The sequence below is a fragment of the Chlorocebus sabaeus genome, chromosome 25 (genome assembly GCF_047675955.1).
Source record: "Chlorocebus sabaeus isolate Y175 chromosome 25, mChlSab1.0.hap1, whole genome shotgun sequence".
Taxonomy (NCBI): Eukaryota; Metazoa; Chordata; class Mammalia; order Primates; family Cercopithecidae; genus Chlorocebus; species Chlorocebus sabaeus.
Window position 1 is genome coordinate 32,137,936 of NC_132928.1, and position 16,823 is coordinate 32,154,758.

General features: G+C 38.9%; 1 protein-coding gene across 5 annotated transcripts in view; it reads right to left on the bottom strand.

The window, feature by feature from the left end:
- Window positions 1–1,454: 1,454 nt before the first annotated feature.
- Window positions 1,455–16,823, bottom strand: part of CRB1 (crumbs cell polarity complex component 1) — a 274,285-nt gene continuing 258,916 nt past the window's right edge. For all 5 annotated transcript variants that reach the window (XM_073011654.1, XM_073011652.1, XM_073011653.1 and 2 more), the window contains one exon: window positions 1,455–1,865. In XM_073011654.1, coding sequence (XP_072867755.1) covers window positions 1,650–1,865 — 216 coding nt within the window. In that variant the 3' untranslated portion in view covers window positions 1,455–1,649. The remainder of the gene's footprint in view (window positions 1,866–16,823) is intronic.

Below are 16,823 nucleotides of genomic sequence, written 5' to 3' on the forward strand. Positions count from 1 at the left end.
AGAAACTATCAAAAGAGATGGAGAGGGGATAGACAGTGAGGTTAAGAAGAAAATCAAGATGAAATGGTGTCCCATTGTGTGGAAAATATTTCAAGAGGAGTGACAATTCTTTCAAATGCTTCAGAGAGGTCAGGTAAGCTGAGGACTGAGGACTGGACATTGTGTTTGACCATGTGGAGATCATGGAGCGGTGATGAGAAAAGCCACATTAGTTTAAGTTCAAGAGAGGATGAGAGAAAAGGAAAGGGAAACCAAAAATACAGAAAACTCCTTTGTAGATGTTCTGCTGAAAAGAGGGGTTGAGGAATGGGGTGGTTACTGGAGGGAGATGAGGGCCACGGAAGAGAACTTTTTTATAATAGGAAATAGGACAGCATGTTTGGTGCTGATAGGGATGCCCCAGGACAATGGGAAAACTGATGATGTAGAAGAGAAGGGAACTTTCTGTAATGATATCCTTGAATAGTTGAGATGGATGAATTCTTCTAGACCAGATTTAAAAATTCATGTCATTAGACATGTTGAGCATATGCCCAGAATATATAGGCATCTATTCTTAAATTGTATTTATATTCTACAACAGTAGCATGTTTCATATATTTCAAAGCACATATAAAAAGATAACCAGATGCTTTGTAGAAAAAAATAAAAAAATAGAAGCCCCAGCATTTTCTCCAAACACCCCATAGTCTTATACACATTCACCTTAAAGTGCACACATTTAACTTTGGAGTTCTTACCTTTAGACAATGTCACTGTTTGGCACTGGTTTACCTAAAAGCAGTTGGAAGAAAAGAACTTGATTTTTCGAACTTGAGAATATGAGTTTTCCTCCTGTTTTGATTTCTATCTAGGAAGCGTTTTGACTTAACCAACCCTTTTCAAAGAGTAATAATTTTAAAATGTAACCAACTTGAGATGATTTAGTTAAAAGATCTAATTCGTACACAGGTTCTTCAAATGTTCCCAGAGGTTACTTTTGTCACACATAATGTCACAAAAATGCAAAAAGTACTCAGAAAGGAGAAAAACCAGATTTCGATTTTTATTTGTTGCCATTGGGTCACTTTTTTGAACCACAGGTCATTCCCATGGCTTTCTCTGAATCCATGAATGAAGGACAAAAGTATACAGAAGTATCCCATCGCTGGTATACAACAATAACCTTTGACCACATGATAGGAGAAGTGAGAAATGTAGCCAATTTTTTATTGTAGTTTCTGTGTAAACATATGGCAGAAACTACAGTTTCTGTGTAAACTGCCATATGTTTACACAGAAACTACAGAAAGTACAGAAACCTAAAATGAAAACTAAAAGTTGTCCCCAGGTTGAAAACAGGAAAGAGTTTCAGTGATAGACACTGGAGCTTTGCTCAGAAGACTTCATTCTCTGGAAGATTTTTTGCTAATTATAAGGCTGAAATTACTGGCACAGACTTTTTTCGCGATTGGGTGATATAACATAATAAAACAATGGTGTTGAGTGGAACCACTGTGAAAGTCTTTAAGGTGGTTAAAGGAATCATTCCTGTAGTTCCAGTGTAATCCCGGTTGCAGATTAACATCGTCAGGTATGTCAGAGACCCCTGAAGTACAGTCATCACATTCACAGTGTGTGGATCCCCATCTCGAAGGGACAGAATGCTCTTAAATCAGTCTCTCCATCGCAGGGGGCGGCATCAAGTTCCACATTTCCACTCGGGAGCCCTCCTTCTCCTGACGGCTGGGGCTGTAGGTTCCCTGAGTTGCCCTTTTGTTGGAGGTGACAACAGAAGCAACAATGGCCAGCAAGAGGATCAGTAACAAGGCGAGGGTCACTGAGCCAATAGCGGTGAAAATGTCCGAGATCAAGTCATCTGCCAACTGGAAAGATTGAAATAATTGGGATGCGCATTCTACAGCAAAGGCAAATAAATATTCAGGATAATGGAACTACCCAGGAATGAAGACCAACCAGAGCAAGCTGGTACCACTCAGTACTGTAAAAAGACCAAGGTATTAAAAGAAAGTCAGATTTTCTTATTCTCAAATCATTTGCAAGTGATCATATATCTAGCATCTAAAGTCTACAGTCAGAAAATTTGGCATGAAATATCTACTATATTTGCTCAGTCTCTTAATCTCAGTGACTGAGATCATTCATGTAGCAACAAAGGCAAAAGATGAGCCCACATTTATATTTGTAAAATGATTCTAGATCTATAGCCACGTATTATTCATGATCTCTTTCCTCCCTTGCCAAAAGTTCTGATTTGGGACTGAAGAAATGATTGTTTTACAGTTTTGTTTCGTTTTGTTGTTTGGGGAAAGGAAAGAAATTAAATTAGTTGGGTCTTGTGGGAAAAATTCTTGAGACAGAGGAGGGACTCTGACACGCTGGTTTCGCCCAGAGGTTTCCACAGGAATCACTGATTTGGATTCGACATGGCAATTGAATGGTTGTAAAGGCGCATGCGCTTAACGCTGACTCCAAGCATCTAGCAACAGAAAGCGGCAGGTAGAGCCCTGTCAAAGGGAGCTGGATCCTGGGCTCTCAAAGTTGGTATTTTTACACAGTGGTTTGATTAATGTTAATCCCGATGTGTTTGCAAAACACTTTTTAGCAAACCCGAACTCTATCAGTTTAACAATAGGTAACATGAAACTGGGACTGAGTTGCATAGAAATATTAAAGACAGAAAGCAATTACTGTTTGAATTTTTAAACTGATTTTTTTCAAAGACGTATTTCTGTCAGAGTAAATCAGGAGAAAACTCTTTTACCTTCTCATTTAGCTTTCTCTAGGACTCATCCTCACATTACCAAACCAATCTATTACAAATGAAATCTGTTTAACATCCTAGAGAGTTTAAATATCTTTTCTATCCTTAGTCTCTGCTTTTTGTTCCCTGTGCCTTGGTTCAAATTATTATATAATTAATATAATATTCTAATATCTTCATAGCATTGTCTGGGATCTACTCACAATAAGCTTTGCTCAAATGTGGTTCATTAGTTTGTGCATTCATTCAGCAACACTTATTGACCATTTACTATGAGCATTCACTGAGCAAGGAAATGAAAATACCAAGACAAATACAAGCTTGGAATCTGGAGCTCAAATTCTGGAAATAGGAGAAGTGGGAGACACACACACACACACACACGCACACACACAACCATAATACATTACAGATAGGTGTTAATGACGGTGTGATGAATTGTCTTGGGGCATAGGTGGAGCAAGATTGGAATGAGACATGATTGTCCGTTGAAGGATTAGTGGATGCTCAAGTACTCCAAGGAGGAAATTCCACTGTAATGAGACACTCTCAGTGGCTCACACCTGTAATCCCAACACTTTGGGAAACTGAGGCGGGCAGATCACCCGAGGTCAGGAGTTCGAGACTAGCCTGGCCAACATGGTGAAACCCCACCTCTACTAAAAATACAAAAATTAGCAGGGCGTGGTGGCGGGTGCCTGTAATCCCAGCTACTTGGGAGGCTGAGGCAGAAGAATCGCTTGAACCTGAGAGGCGGAGGTTGATGTAGCAGACATCATGCCACTGCACTCCACCCTGGGCGACAGAGCCAAACTCTGTCTCCAAACAAGAACAAGAACAAAAACAAAACATAAAAGGCAAGAAGATACAAAAGTCCTTAGAATTTAGGGAAACAGTAAGAAACCCAGTGTGACCAAAGACATTGACCATGAATGTGTATGTTTGAATTGGGAAAGGATGAAAAGAGTTGGGGAGAGAAAATACTGTAAAGTAGAAGGATCTTGTCAAGAAATGTGAATGTCACACTGAACTCAGACTTTTTCCTGTAGTCAGTGAGGAGCCACTGAAGATATTTAAGCAAAAGCATGACAGGATAAGATCTGGTAACAGGGTGGAGGATGGGAGATAGTGTAGGTGGGGAAGAAACTGGAGGCAGAGCAGTTAGTTTATGTTATTAGTCATGATAAGAGATTAGCTAGGTCTAAATTTAGCAAAGGAGTGAGAATTGAAGGGAAAGAATGGTTGAGAGAGATTTCTGAGGTATATTCAGCATCACTCCATGTCAGACTGTGTGGGGTAGTGGGGAAGAGAGGAAGGATGAAGATGGCTGGTGATACCACATTAGATGAGCAGGTGGATTGGGATGTCAATCATTGTAACTGTGTTCACATGAGGAAAAACTGGGTTCACATGGGGTTTGTGTAGGAAGAATATGAGGTCAGGTTGGGAAAAGCTGGTCTTAGGTGCCTTGGAGACATTCAAGAATATAGTACTATTAGATCATTAGAAACACATTTACGACCCCATCTCCCCTTCACATTACTGTCAAAAATTCTGGGTTATGGCAACTTTTCATCCTCCAATGATTGGAGCTTTTGAAGTAAAGCATGTAGAATTTCAGAGAGTTCAGTAGTTTTTTAGAAAAATAGTTTATGCCAACTAGAGGGCCAGCTCTCCATCCATACTGTGTGGCCATGCTTTTGTAAATAATTATATGTTTTATCAATAAAGATAACTCTGGCCTGGGAAAGAGGAACAGAACCATAGAGTTGGGCTTGAAAGGGCAAAAGGCTGGGACACAGAAGGGCAGATGAAATCTGACCAGCAAAACACCTTAGTACTATCCAGTGATCTTTAGAAAATGCACACTCTTGTTCTTAGATGTTGATTTCATCTTAATCTGTCTGGTAAATCATGTCATCTGTTGGCGGAAATAGCAGTTCTCCTGGATGAGAGAGCTGGGAATGTCCACACCCATGCACACAGGAGAAAAATCATTTGGTTTGTCTCCATTTTCTAAACTTTTCCAGGCCCTTTTCTTCTCATTCAGCCTGAGATTGATTACATTGGGTAAACTGAGGCTGCCTAGATCCTCTCATCTGCTATTCTGCAACAGGAGAGGAAGAGGGACTCATGGGGGTGGGTCCTGAGTCCTTGTTAGTACCCCAATTCAGGTGGAACCAGAGGGCTGACCTGTTTCACATATTTTGGGACTCCTGAGAAACCAAGTCCTTCATCTACATTGCTTTGCTGTCCTTAAAAATGTGATAAAAATAAAAGAGCAAATTCAAGACCTGGATCCAGCCCCACTTCGGCCAGTCCTGTCTGTGTAATGAAGTGGTTAAGAGATCAGTCTTTATAGGCAGAGACCTGGGTTTGATTCGTGGCTCTGCCAAATACTTGTGCAAACACAGCGAGTTATTTCACCTCTTAGGAACTCATTTTCATCACCTATAAAATGGAATATTAATATCTATTTCAAAGGATGGGACCAAATAAAACACAAAGAATGCAAAATACAAAAAGCACAGCCTATAGGAAGTTCTCAAATACATAAACATAGTAGTAGTCATTAGTATACCATTTATCATTATCCCTAATTCTACTTGCTTTTAAAAGATAAACTAGAATTCCTTCAGGACCTTGCAGTATGACCAAGGGAGCAAACCTACAAACCCAGTATTGCAATTCCCAGTCTCATATAAAGTTTTTGATGAAAGAGTTCCCCTAACTGTATCAAATAGGGCATGTCATTAAGCTTTAGAGTGAACTGAATGAGTAGGGTTTTGAAATCGCCTCTTCAGGGCCCTTTGCTTTTAAATTCCCATGGTTGAAAGGCTTTTTTTTTGCTTCACTATTCTTCAACTGTGCTTAAAATATACGGCACTAGGATGGATCTTTTGATAATTGAAAGTGCTGGGACACATGAACTGACGATGGAGGCCTCCAGGTGCAGGACGAGATTTAAGGCCAGCCCTATTTGGATTGGTTGTGCTCTAACACTGTGCTTTTGAATAACCCTTTCCTGAAAAGACATACCTCAAATTAATTATAAATATCATGTAAAATTGTTTTTTTCCTAAAAAATGACATGCTGCTATCTGTAGTCAGTTATCATATTAACCACTTTTTAAACATGTATATTGTATATATGATTAATTTAAACTGTGATTACTTTGAACTCCATATCTGCAGAATAAAATAAATAGATGTTTCATTTGTTCTCCTCAAGGAGAATTTATTCTGAAACATTAACTGGGTTCTGGCCTATATAGGACCCAAGCAAGGTTATGCCATGGTATTCTATGGTGAAACCGTCAAAACCTATTTTGAAACTTCCATCCTGATTATTGTATGCTGGAATGTCGTAGCACCCTACGTTAATGTGTGTTTTCCTTTTAATCCCAGAAAAGAAATTTCATACTGTTTCTTCTGAAGGGGAACTAGAAACAGCATGTACTTGCTAAGCAGACAGAAAGGGATTTGAATCCAGTTTTGCTACTTGTTTAGTATACTTAGCCGATATTTACTGTTTTCTCACTTCTCTCAGAAATGTCATAATAATGAAAGAGAAAATTCAAGGCCTGGGATGTAGCCCTACCTCTGCCACTCCTGGCTGTGTAATGAAGTGGTTAAGAGCTCCACTCGTATACCATTTTCCCACAGTATCTGTAGACTAAGTATACTAAACGGGGACAACAATTCCCATGTCTTAGAATTGTTCTGAGAATTATAGCATTCAGTGGATAAAGAGCTTCTCATAGGACATACACACAGTACGAGAACTTTGATCCATGTGGTTGCTCTTGTTTATTACCCCGAGTGACCTTCCCCTGATTGATTTTCTTGATCCTATTTGGATTTCAGAACTCCTACCATCCACTCAGGGCCGAACTTGTGAACAAGGAGGCGCTTCGGGTTATCACTCTCACTGTGCTGATGTGGCGCTGGTAGAAGGGTGTACAATCTGGGCCTATCAGAATCAACTGTTACTAATTGCTTGAGAGTTCATCTAATTTGGAAAACACAAAATGAGCTGGAAATAAAAGAAATGAGACAAATTCTGTTGTCAGCATCAGGACCTATCTTTCATGATATTTAGGGCCAATGACAGCATTTGAAATAATGTGAAGACAATAAACATATCAGAAGGAGTCCTGAAAAAATATGAAGCATTGCAGAATGTTTTGGAAAATATAACCTCATATTTCCAAGTGAATGGAGGTGCAAACATGAAAGCTTTGACTTAAAGTGAGGGAATTCAAGAACTAACAGTGCCACCATCATCCCCCTGAGGTCCTTTCTCTCATCCCTGTGTTTTATAAAACCAACAGAAGTATGTTTGTGGTTAAAACTGGAGGCAATATTTGGGGTTAAAAACTGGCTCCTGGAAAACACCACAGTGCAGTGAATTACTTCAAGTCTTTCCTGGAATTCAGTTGTATGCATATCAGTTACATAGAAATATGTGGAGACAGTTTAAGATGGCAAGTTAAAATGTTTGAATGTGCCAATTGATTACAGGTTACATTCCAGCTTCAATATGTGCATTTCTGAAACTAGTTGTGTCTGTGTGTGTATTTAGTGTTACATCGAATAACCAAGTAAGACCATTATGTGCAATTAAGAGAATTAGTGATTCATGGAAAAATTACTTTAAACACATTGTGTCTTTCACATGCCAGTTAGAATATTTATCTTCTGTCTACATATATAAAGCAAAATAAAGGCATCTCTTGAATGCTTGTCCTCTAAATTTTTTAAAAAAGGAATACAACTTCGAAGAGCAGTTCTTGTGAATTGCTATTCTGACAAGTAGATCGTCAATTTGGTGGATGGTAAAAACCTCCCACACAGACCTCAGTCCTTGAACTATATCTTATCAGTGAATTGTTAGAAACGGCTGTTTCCATAGTAATATTGAATATGTGCCCAAACTCTGTTTTTAAAATTAATATTGCTATAGCAGCCAATTTTCAACCATAAATACACTGTCCACTTTACAGTCATAAGGGGAAAATAAGGTATTAAAAAGCCAAAAGACAGGACTCAGGAAGTGTCCTGGAATAAGGAGGAGGCTATCCAGCCAGATGCTCCTTTCACCAAATAAAAGGCTTAGGAATGTGAAGAAAGGACTGCGATCAGAGAGCCACCAGGCACCTTTCCCTCTAAGCAGCAGACCGACAGCAGGGAACAGGGGAGGGAGGGATCTGCACTGCATGCTGAGTATCATTTTCTCCTTGGCACTGCCCCATCTCTTCATCTGGCTGCTCTGCTTCTCCCAGAAAACAGATAAGCTCCCACTGGGATTGCTGAGAACAGAACAATGGTGAGCTACGGCCCCCTCCAAGGGCTGTAAGACTGCAGTTAGCAGGGTTTGAAGTCCTTGCTGGAAAAAGAAGGAATCCAATATAAAGGCTTTTTCATTAATTCTCACCACGTGATTACAATTTCTTTTAACTCTGCTGATTGGGGGTCATCAAAAAGCCAGGGGAGGAATAACTGAGCTGAGATGGGACCGTCCAGGGAACCACAACCTGGAAGATGCTTCCTGGGAACCTTCTGATATGATTTCCATACCAGAAGGAATGGTATAGCTACAATAGGAAGGAAGAGGCTAGAACAGCTACTGTGGAAATTTCTTGTGGATACATTGGAGATAAATGAGAAAAGAAAAAAAAAAACAACTGATTTAACATAAGGATATATATTTGGAATTATAGTTCCAGGTTAAACAATCAACCTCTTAACATTAACTCAAGCATGACACATTTCCTCTTGTAGACCTTTAGGGAAAGCGCCCAGTGACACTGAGATTTGACATGTGCTGTGACATTGGTCACAAATAGGCAAGTTTATTCCTGCATTCAACAAATTGTGTAATCACAATACTAGCTAGAAGTAGAGTGCTCAGCCAAACAGTCCCTGGCAGGAGCCAGTATAGGCATTGGATCCGTGAAAATAAGTATCAAGCAAAAGCCCTGATAATTCACAACCTCTCTCCTACTTAGGATACCAGATTTTAGGCAGAAGCACAGATGCAGCTAGAAGTTTGAGGACATTGCTTTCATATTTTTCTCTCCATAAGCAGGTGGTATCAGTGATAGCATTGTTTTCTTTGGAGCACATGGCCTTGTGAATAAAAATTATCGCCTTGTCTCATACAAGAACCAAATCCGAGCAGCTCAAACTCAGTTATATTTCATTATGCTTTGTAAATTTATTGTTGAAAGATAATGGCCAGCCATTTCTTCTGACCCTGTGTCAGTGGTTCGCCAGATGTTTTTAACACAGAAGACGCTTTAATTCTCCTAATAACTCAACTAGGTAGGTGTTACTATTTGCTGTCACCTTCTGCAGGAGACGTTCCCTGACCATCCTCTTTGATTGCAATCAGCTTTCATTCTCTCAAGTACGCAGTACCTGGTGAAGTCTATAGAGTTTATGTCTGTCTCCTGCGGTAATGGAAGCTCCATTCAGGTGCAGATATTTGCCTTCCTTGTTCCCAGTTGTTTCCCTGGCACCTGGAACAGCGTCTGTTCCACAAAGACATTGCAGACTGCCACATGGCAGAAGAGAGTTAAAAGTTAGAGCTTGTCCAGCAGCATGCAATGAGCTATTGACTTTATCAACACAGAGCTTCTGCCTCTTGGGATTTTTAGCTAATAAAAACCTCAGCATGTGTCCAGCAGAGGAATGGAAGCAGCAAGAGGAGGTGCCATCTCTGAGGTGCTGAGGCAGGAATTGGTGTGGCAGATAAGGGATAATATGACCAAGGAGCCAACCAGACATGAATACAGTTGAGCATTATTCCTTTTTGTGAAATCAACAAACAATGTGTTTGTTTTTACCTTTTCCTCCCCCTCCTATCTAGAATGGAAACATTATCAAGTGACACAATCAGGAGCTGCTAGTGGGGATTAAAAACAAAAATAAAGGTAAAAAATAAGCCACAGCCAGCTATCATTTGCTACATGCGAATTATTCTTTTTGTTTCTGTTAGGTGAACTACTGGACATTAGCTTGGCCTATTTTGGTTTCAGAAAAGCCATGTGGACATTCATGCTTCTCTCCCTTTTTTTTCTTTTCTTCTCTTTATTTCATTTTAGAAAACAGTGGTTGCTAACTAAAGATTCAGAACATGTAACCCATTCAGCGCTATGAGCTGCAAGCACTTGTAGTTTTCAAAGCATATCCTTTTCATCTCTTCATTACTCTATTCCCAGACCCATTTGTAACCAATTCCCCTACCATTCTGTTCAAATTTCTCTCTTCTGCATTCCCACAGTCACAATCCTGGCCCAAGGCATAACTGTCTTCTCCCTAGGTAATTCATCTATCCTCTACACACTTATTTCTTCCAGAATCTACATCCTCTATCCAGCCCCACAGAAAACAATGACCGTACTTACCTGACTAGGAAGCCCTGGGAACGAACTATATCAAACCTATCCATATCAAATATAAATTGCTAATTTCAATTGTATTTCTTTTTTTGTTTATTTTGAGACAGGGTCTCACTCTGTCGCCCAGGCTGGAGTGCAGTGGCTCAATCTTGGCTCACTGCAGCCTTGACTTCCCGGGCTCAAGCAATTCGCCCACCTTGGCTTCCCAAAGTGCTGGGATTATAGGCGTGCGCCACCCCACCCAACAATTTTTAAATTGAGGCTCTTTACTAATGAGTCCCATTTCCTCATGAGGGTCACCATCAGTTGCAGCCTACTAGTGCTGGGAGTTCCAGCAGAGCAACTCTCTTTACCTGCCCCTTTTCAAACAGGAATCACCTGCTCCTGCCAAACCACTTCTCCATCCTGAAACATGCCGTTTATTCAATCATGCCTCTCCTCTTTTTAAAAGACAATTCAAACTTTCTCTACATTTCAAAGCCTCTCTAGGGAAGCCCATGTGACTCCATTCACCCGTGACTCTTACACAGCAATGTCCAGGGCCAGCACATTTTTGAGAAGAGCTGTAGCTAGGCCTGCCTGGCATAGCATATGCACATGAATGTGTAGCTGTTGTTTAATGTGAGAAAAGCCAAATCCATCCCTCCCTTAAGCACTCTAAGACATGACTATTTGTTACTCTGGAACTTCCCAATAACATAAAACGCAGTGCTTTGCGCAAATGGCTGATTAATTGTTATTGATTCACACACTTGTAATGCGGATTGCCCTGTTTAACACATTATTAAGTTCTTCTCAGTCATAAGAAGAGTTCTGTATAGCCCAGAAAATTTGTTTGTGGTGAAATTCATTCATTCATTTATTCAGGCTTTCATTTACTAACTCAACAAATTATTACCGAATGCCTTCAAAGTTTCAGACAGCATATTAGATCCTGGAGATATGGAAGTAAAAGGCATAACCATTATCTTTAAAATAATTCACTATTTAGTGGTAGTGCCTGGGGGTGGGGCAGCTATATAAACAATTACAGTTCCATATGGGTGGTGTTAGTTTAGAGGTGAATATGAAGGAAAAACAAGGAGAAAGGAAGGTGCCTCATGGCATCTCTAAGTTTCTCAAAGGAAGTTGCTGGGAGAATGAGGTAAAGAAGTGTGTTTTAGGCTGAAGGAATCACCATGATCCAATTGCTTTAAGGAGAACAAAAAGCATGCCTGTGGTTCTGGGACATTTCTTGCATGCCTGCAAAACTTTACAGAAGGGTAACTCCTTATGCAGAGCCACAAATGGAGAAGAAATAGAATAGGAAGTGGCAGACAGCTCACGTGCCAGGGAAGTGTTTACCAAAACTGGGCATGTAACCCATCTAGATACCATGTCAAGAAACCTGATTTCCTCTCTCTCAGGAGGGCGAGAATGGAGGGAGCAATTTCATGTGTACTCGTTGCTGGTCCTTTCCTAGACTGATGACTTATATCACTTTTTCTAAACATAGTAGCTTCATTATTTCAGTTCCCTTTTTATGCATCTGCTGGGTCCTCTGCTAACCTGCATTTTGTAGTGCAGAAAAAGATTGGAGTTTCTTCATATCCCATTTCTGCCATACTAAATAATTTTAGAAGACAAGGGATAAATATGCCAATTGATTTTATGCAGAATTCCAGAAGCAAGAGAATATTCAGTGGCAAAAGGAATAAAAGGGCAGGGGACAGTTTGAGGTAAAAAAGATACTAAAAAGACATGCCAACTGATGACTAAATGCAATTGATTGTATCCTGGATTTAAAAAATCTATAAAGGACATTAATGGGACAATTAGGAAGTCTGAATATGGATAGCATATAAGATGTTAAATTTCTTGAATACGATATTAGCATTGTGGTTATAGAAGGAAGTCTTCTTAAGAGACACTAAAATACTTAGTGGCAAAGTGTCATGACATCTGCAATCTACTTTCTAATCACTGAGCAAAAAAAAAAAAAAAAAGAAAAAGAAAAAGAAAACATGTATAGGGACAGAGATAAAGCAAAAGTATCAAATTGTTAAAAAGTTGGTAATCTGGGTTAAAGATTTACATGCATTAGTTGTAACTTTATTTTCCAATTCTCTTTAGGTTTCCATTTTTTTCCAAGCAAAATGTTGGAAAAGTAATAATTTAACAAACACTTTTTATAAAGAAAATAGTTCCTCCAACCCCCATATTTGCAGATCTTGCTTCTTCCATTACCCCTTCCTTGGCTATTCCAGGCCTTGCTTATTTCTCTCTGCTCTACACTTTTATTGCACAACAAATCTTACTGTCATTGATGGTCTTATCTCCTCTGCTAGACACTAAGATATGGATCACATCACATGCTAGTTTCCTCACATATTTGGCCCTGACCCTGCCTGCCTGTGCCTTGCACGGTGTTGGGCACACAGTGGGTGTTCATGGACTTTCTTATGATTGACTGGTGTCACTGCTCTTAACCTATAAGCCGTACCTCGGTTCTCTTTTCATTCAGATTTCTTTCTTCTTTCCAACTTTCTTCAACTGGTTAAAAGCTACTATTAATTCATTCTCACATTAGGCAGAAAAAATAATGCAGGATCCCTGACATCCCTACGGCTTATCACATATCCCTTCAGCAGAGGTAATCTAGTCTGTGTCATCATATTTATTGCCCCCAAATCAAAACCAGTTGCCAAAGTAATGAAGGTCTATTGGTTTGTGTTGACTTAATCCGTGTCAGAGGAGCTTTAGGAGCATATAAGGATAATTTGACCAGCAAAAGGAAAGCCATAAAAATGATCAAAAAGCCAATAGATATGCTGAGAACACCAAGCTTATTTTACTGAGGATTTATGACCAATTTATCAGAAAATTATTTGGTCCAAGCCTACATTCGAATAAGTCTCTCAGTAATTCAGTAAAGACTCCAACCTCTGAAAAAAACTAGCCTCCTATAATGAGATACCCTAGTAACCCTAACTTGCAGCACATGTACTTTAATTTTCAACAGTTGTGAGACTGCAGTAAATCCAGCTTTTGAATCACTAGTCCCATTTATGCCTCAGACCTGCATTAAATTACTGGAGCCTGAACTGCCTCAGAGCAGAGCCAATGCATCGTCCCTTCAACCTGCATAAGTGTTGATTAATCAAATAGGGTTTAAATGTCGGATATACCCCAGATGGTAGCAGTGCCAACTCCTGCTGTGTCTCAGCAGAAGTGGATGCCAAATCACCAGACTCTGCCACACATGTCAGCTTTGCCCCAGTCCCAACTTTGGAGGTTGTATTTTATTGACCAGACTCAAATTGGCTTCCCCTCGTGTAGGTGATAAAGTGTGGCGTCAAGTCACCCATGTAAAATATATTATTTTAACTTTGACGGCTTGTCATTGAAGTCCTTGTTTATATAATCTATTGTGCCATTTACTCTATTCTTATTTTAAAAAGCATAGAAATAAAAACCTTTCTTTTAGTGTTTCGTTGATGAATGTCTATACTTTGTACCTTCTCTTAAATAATCTCAAAAGTAGCCATTTCTATTGCCACTGTCAGTTTACATCAAATTATCAGACTTTCAGTTTCGAACTCTGCCTAGTGGAAGATGAAAGACACATATCATGCTTTAATGGGAAGCCTTTCACTTCACAGCCTTCTCTCTTCAAAATAGTTTGAGACTTGGTATGTCTAAACAGAGATGGATCCTGTGAAGCTGAGAGGCTGATCAGATCCCAAGTGAACATTTCTAAAACCTATGAACTCAAAGCAACTTAAAACACCAAGCAACCTGACAACCAGCAAAGATAGAAACCTTCATATTATGAGGATTTATTGAAATAGTATTTAGTTTTAGAACTAAGGTTTCTTTCAGAAGTCAGTCTTTCATAAGCCATTTGGTAAAAGTCTATAGGTTTTAAAGTTAGCAGGATTAAAAAAACAAACAAACAAACAAAAAACCTTATGTATGACTTTACTAACAGTTCACCTAAATACCCCAAAGCACAACCAAAGTGAAGGCTAGGTTTTCATTTGTATTGAGGCATCTAAACCATTTATTCTTGGAGGGGACAAAAATAAAGTCTAACAGCATTTTCCTATTAGTTTAAAAATACTGCTGAACTAAAATTGCTCCATCTCTATGTATAAATTTAGCACAGAATTTAATAACCTACTATAAAATTAGATCATACAATAAAGCTAAAGTGGGTATTTTATGCTTTGCGATCTCTAAGTCTGTGTTATATATGGTACATAGGGTAATTATGATAGTCACAATGACCACATCTTTTTTTGAAATAATAGTTTGAGACCCTTGCCCAAGGAAAGGTGGGAAGTAGACGTGACAAGAACTGTGTTCCTTTGCTACAAAAGGCTCAAAAGACAAATTGCATGACAAGTTCTCTTCTCCCTTAGCCACTGGTTAATTTTTGGAGACTGTTTTAATAAAATGAAGATCAGGTTATCTGTTTACTAAGCAGCTCTCACATCTATTTAAGAAAAAAATGAGATAACCTGGCTAATGTGCTTGATTATATTTTATTTCTATAATTTGCTATTCATACTCTCAAAATATAGTTTTTTTTCTGAATAATTCTTGTCTCATATTTGGTATCGTATTGACATGAATTATTTACATTATTTCTGAATTTTGAAGTAATTGCTTAGAGAAAATATTCCTCTTAGTGACTTAAATAATCTGAAACAGGGATTTTTTTTTTTTTTAACTCCCAAGGAGACATAGAATTGAGTGTTCAAACTATAAACTAAGCCTCTTCAATTTTGTGGTGCAGCACAACTCTCTCTACTTTTTCCCATACCCCAAATAACACTCCCACTGCCCCTTTAAAAAAAATATTTCCCTTGGGTCTATAACTTTTCTATTCAATCACCATTTAGATTGCTTGTCCTCAGGGATATGGCTGAGTTAGGAGCCTCAGGAAGAAAACCATGATTAGTCACTAGGTTTGAAAAATCCTCCCCAATCCTGTTTCCAAGGATTGATGCCAATTCTCCAAACGTGCTCAGTGCTCATGTTCTTTTCAGGGTCATTCTGCTTGTACAGCACAGATTAAACACACAGCCTCAGTATTTTCAGTGTTGTGAGGAGACGCATTTACATTCCACTGACAGTGCTGGGTGTAAAAGGAAGCCATCTGCTGTGATTTAGCAACACAAGGAGGAGCTACAACTTTGACAAGCGAGAAAGAGTTGCAGCATAGCTCAACTCAGTCCAGGTCCTCTTTGTGAGGTGGACCTGAGCAGCAATCACCTCAATATTAAAAGGCATTTTTATTAAGTAGTTCTAAGACGTTGGTCTTCTATTAAATGTTTCAATGTTCTCTTTCACTAAAATTCGTTTGCTACTATTTGTTAGGGTTCTTTTACTAGTTTCAGGAACCCAGAGTAAACATATAAATTCTACGACAAAGATGAAACCTAGGTCTTTGATTCTTTGAGCTTCCTACCCAAGTAGTTAATCTTTCCTGTATTTGGTTCATTTTCTACACTGGGATTACCTGCAAAATACATTAGAACTAAAAGGTGGAACATAGGGATATGGAAAAAGTAACTACAAGCTGAGGATTTAATATTTTCTGGCATTTTACATGCCATCTCTTAATTTTCACCACAATCTAATGATACAGAGATTATTGCATATATTTAAAAGATGATTTAAGCAATTCGTCCAAAGGCACACAGCTAGTAAGCAGCTTAGAATCCAAATTATCAGGGCTTGTTTAATTACGCACAGCTGCATCCTTAGAGCACTATATAAATGTAACCCCAAATCTACCCCATAATTTCAACTGTATTACCCTTAGTTGGCATATTTGCAGACTGAAAGAAGAGTAAAAATCGTTATTTTATATTTCAGGTCTCTTACTGTGCACAGTGCTTATGTAACCAATCATGCTTCTCTGATTACTGATGTTTGTTTAGGTTTTTTTTTTTTTTTTTGGACTTTGCATGTGAGAATAACTTCAATAAAGTAGGCTGATGGGTGGAAAGGTTTTGTTTTGAGTTCTAGGAAGGTGCCTAGCACACAGTAGGTGTCGGGAGGTAAACTGTCTTTACAAACAGTGTCTGCATAGACCTAGAAAAATTCAGCAGAACAAAGAAAAAACTCCTTCCATAATGCACAACTTTCAGTCCTATGCTTTTAACATCCCTGTATGTCTATCAAGAAGTAAAACAACTAAACAATGAATAAAATCTCCCGGGGTTGTGGCTCATATAAAACAGCCATGTGCTCCCCTCCAGTTTTAACACAATATCATCAGGCGATGATTAAGAAGGTAGCTGTTTCAGTGCTTCAGTGTCAGGAAACAAGGTATCAAGCCAACAACTTCCTTGTTAGGTGCAGCACTTAGATTGCAGCCATGTTTTGCTTCCAACTGTAAATATTAACCGTGAAGAAAAAAAAAAAAAAAAGAGAGATCTGCATTGGCTATAGGCTGCCTGAGCTCAGCATATTACATGACACTCTGAGCGTTATTTGCTGAGCTGTAGATAATTGTACTTCTTGTTAACAAGTTGCCATGTATTTTCACTCCATCAGCAGGTTCTTGAATCAATGCTTAGATTAGGTTTGACTACATCAGCACAATTTGACTTTGATGAAAAGTTTGAAATTTATGCGTAATTAAAAATTACACATCAATT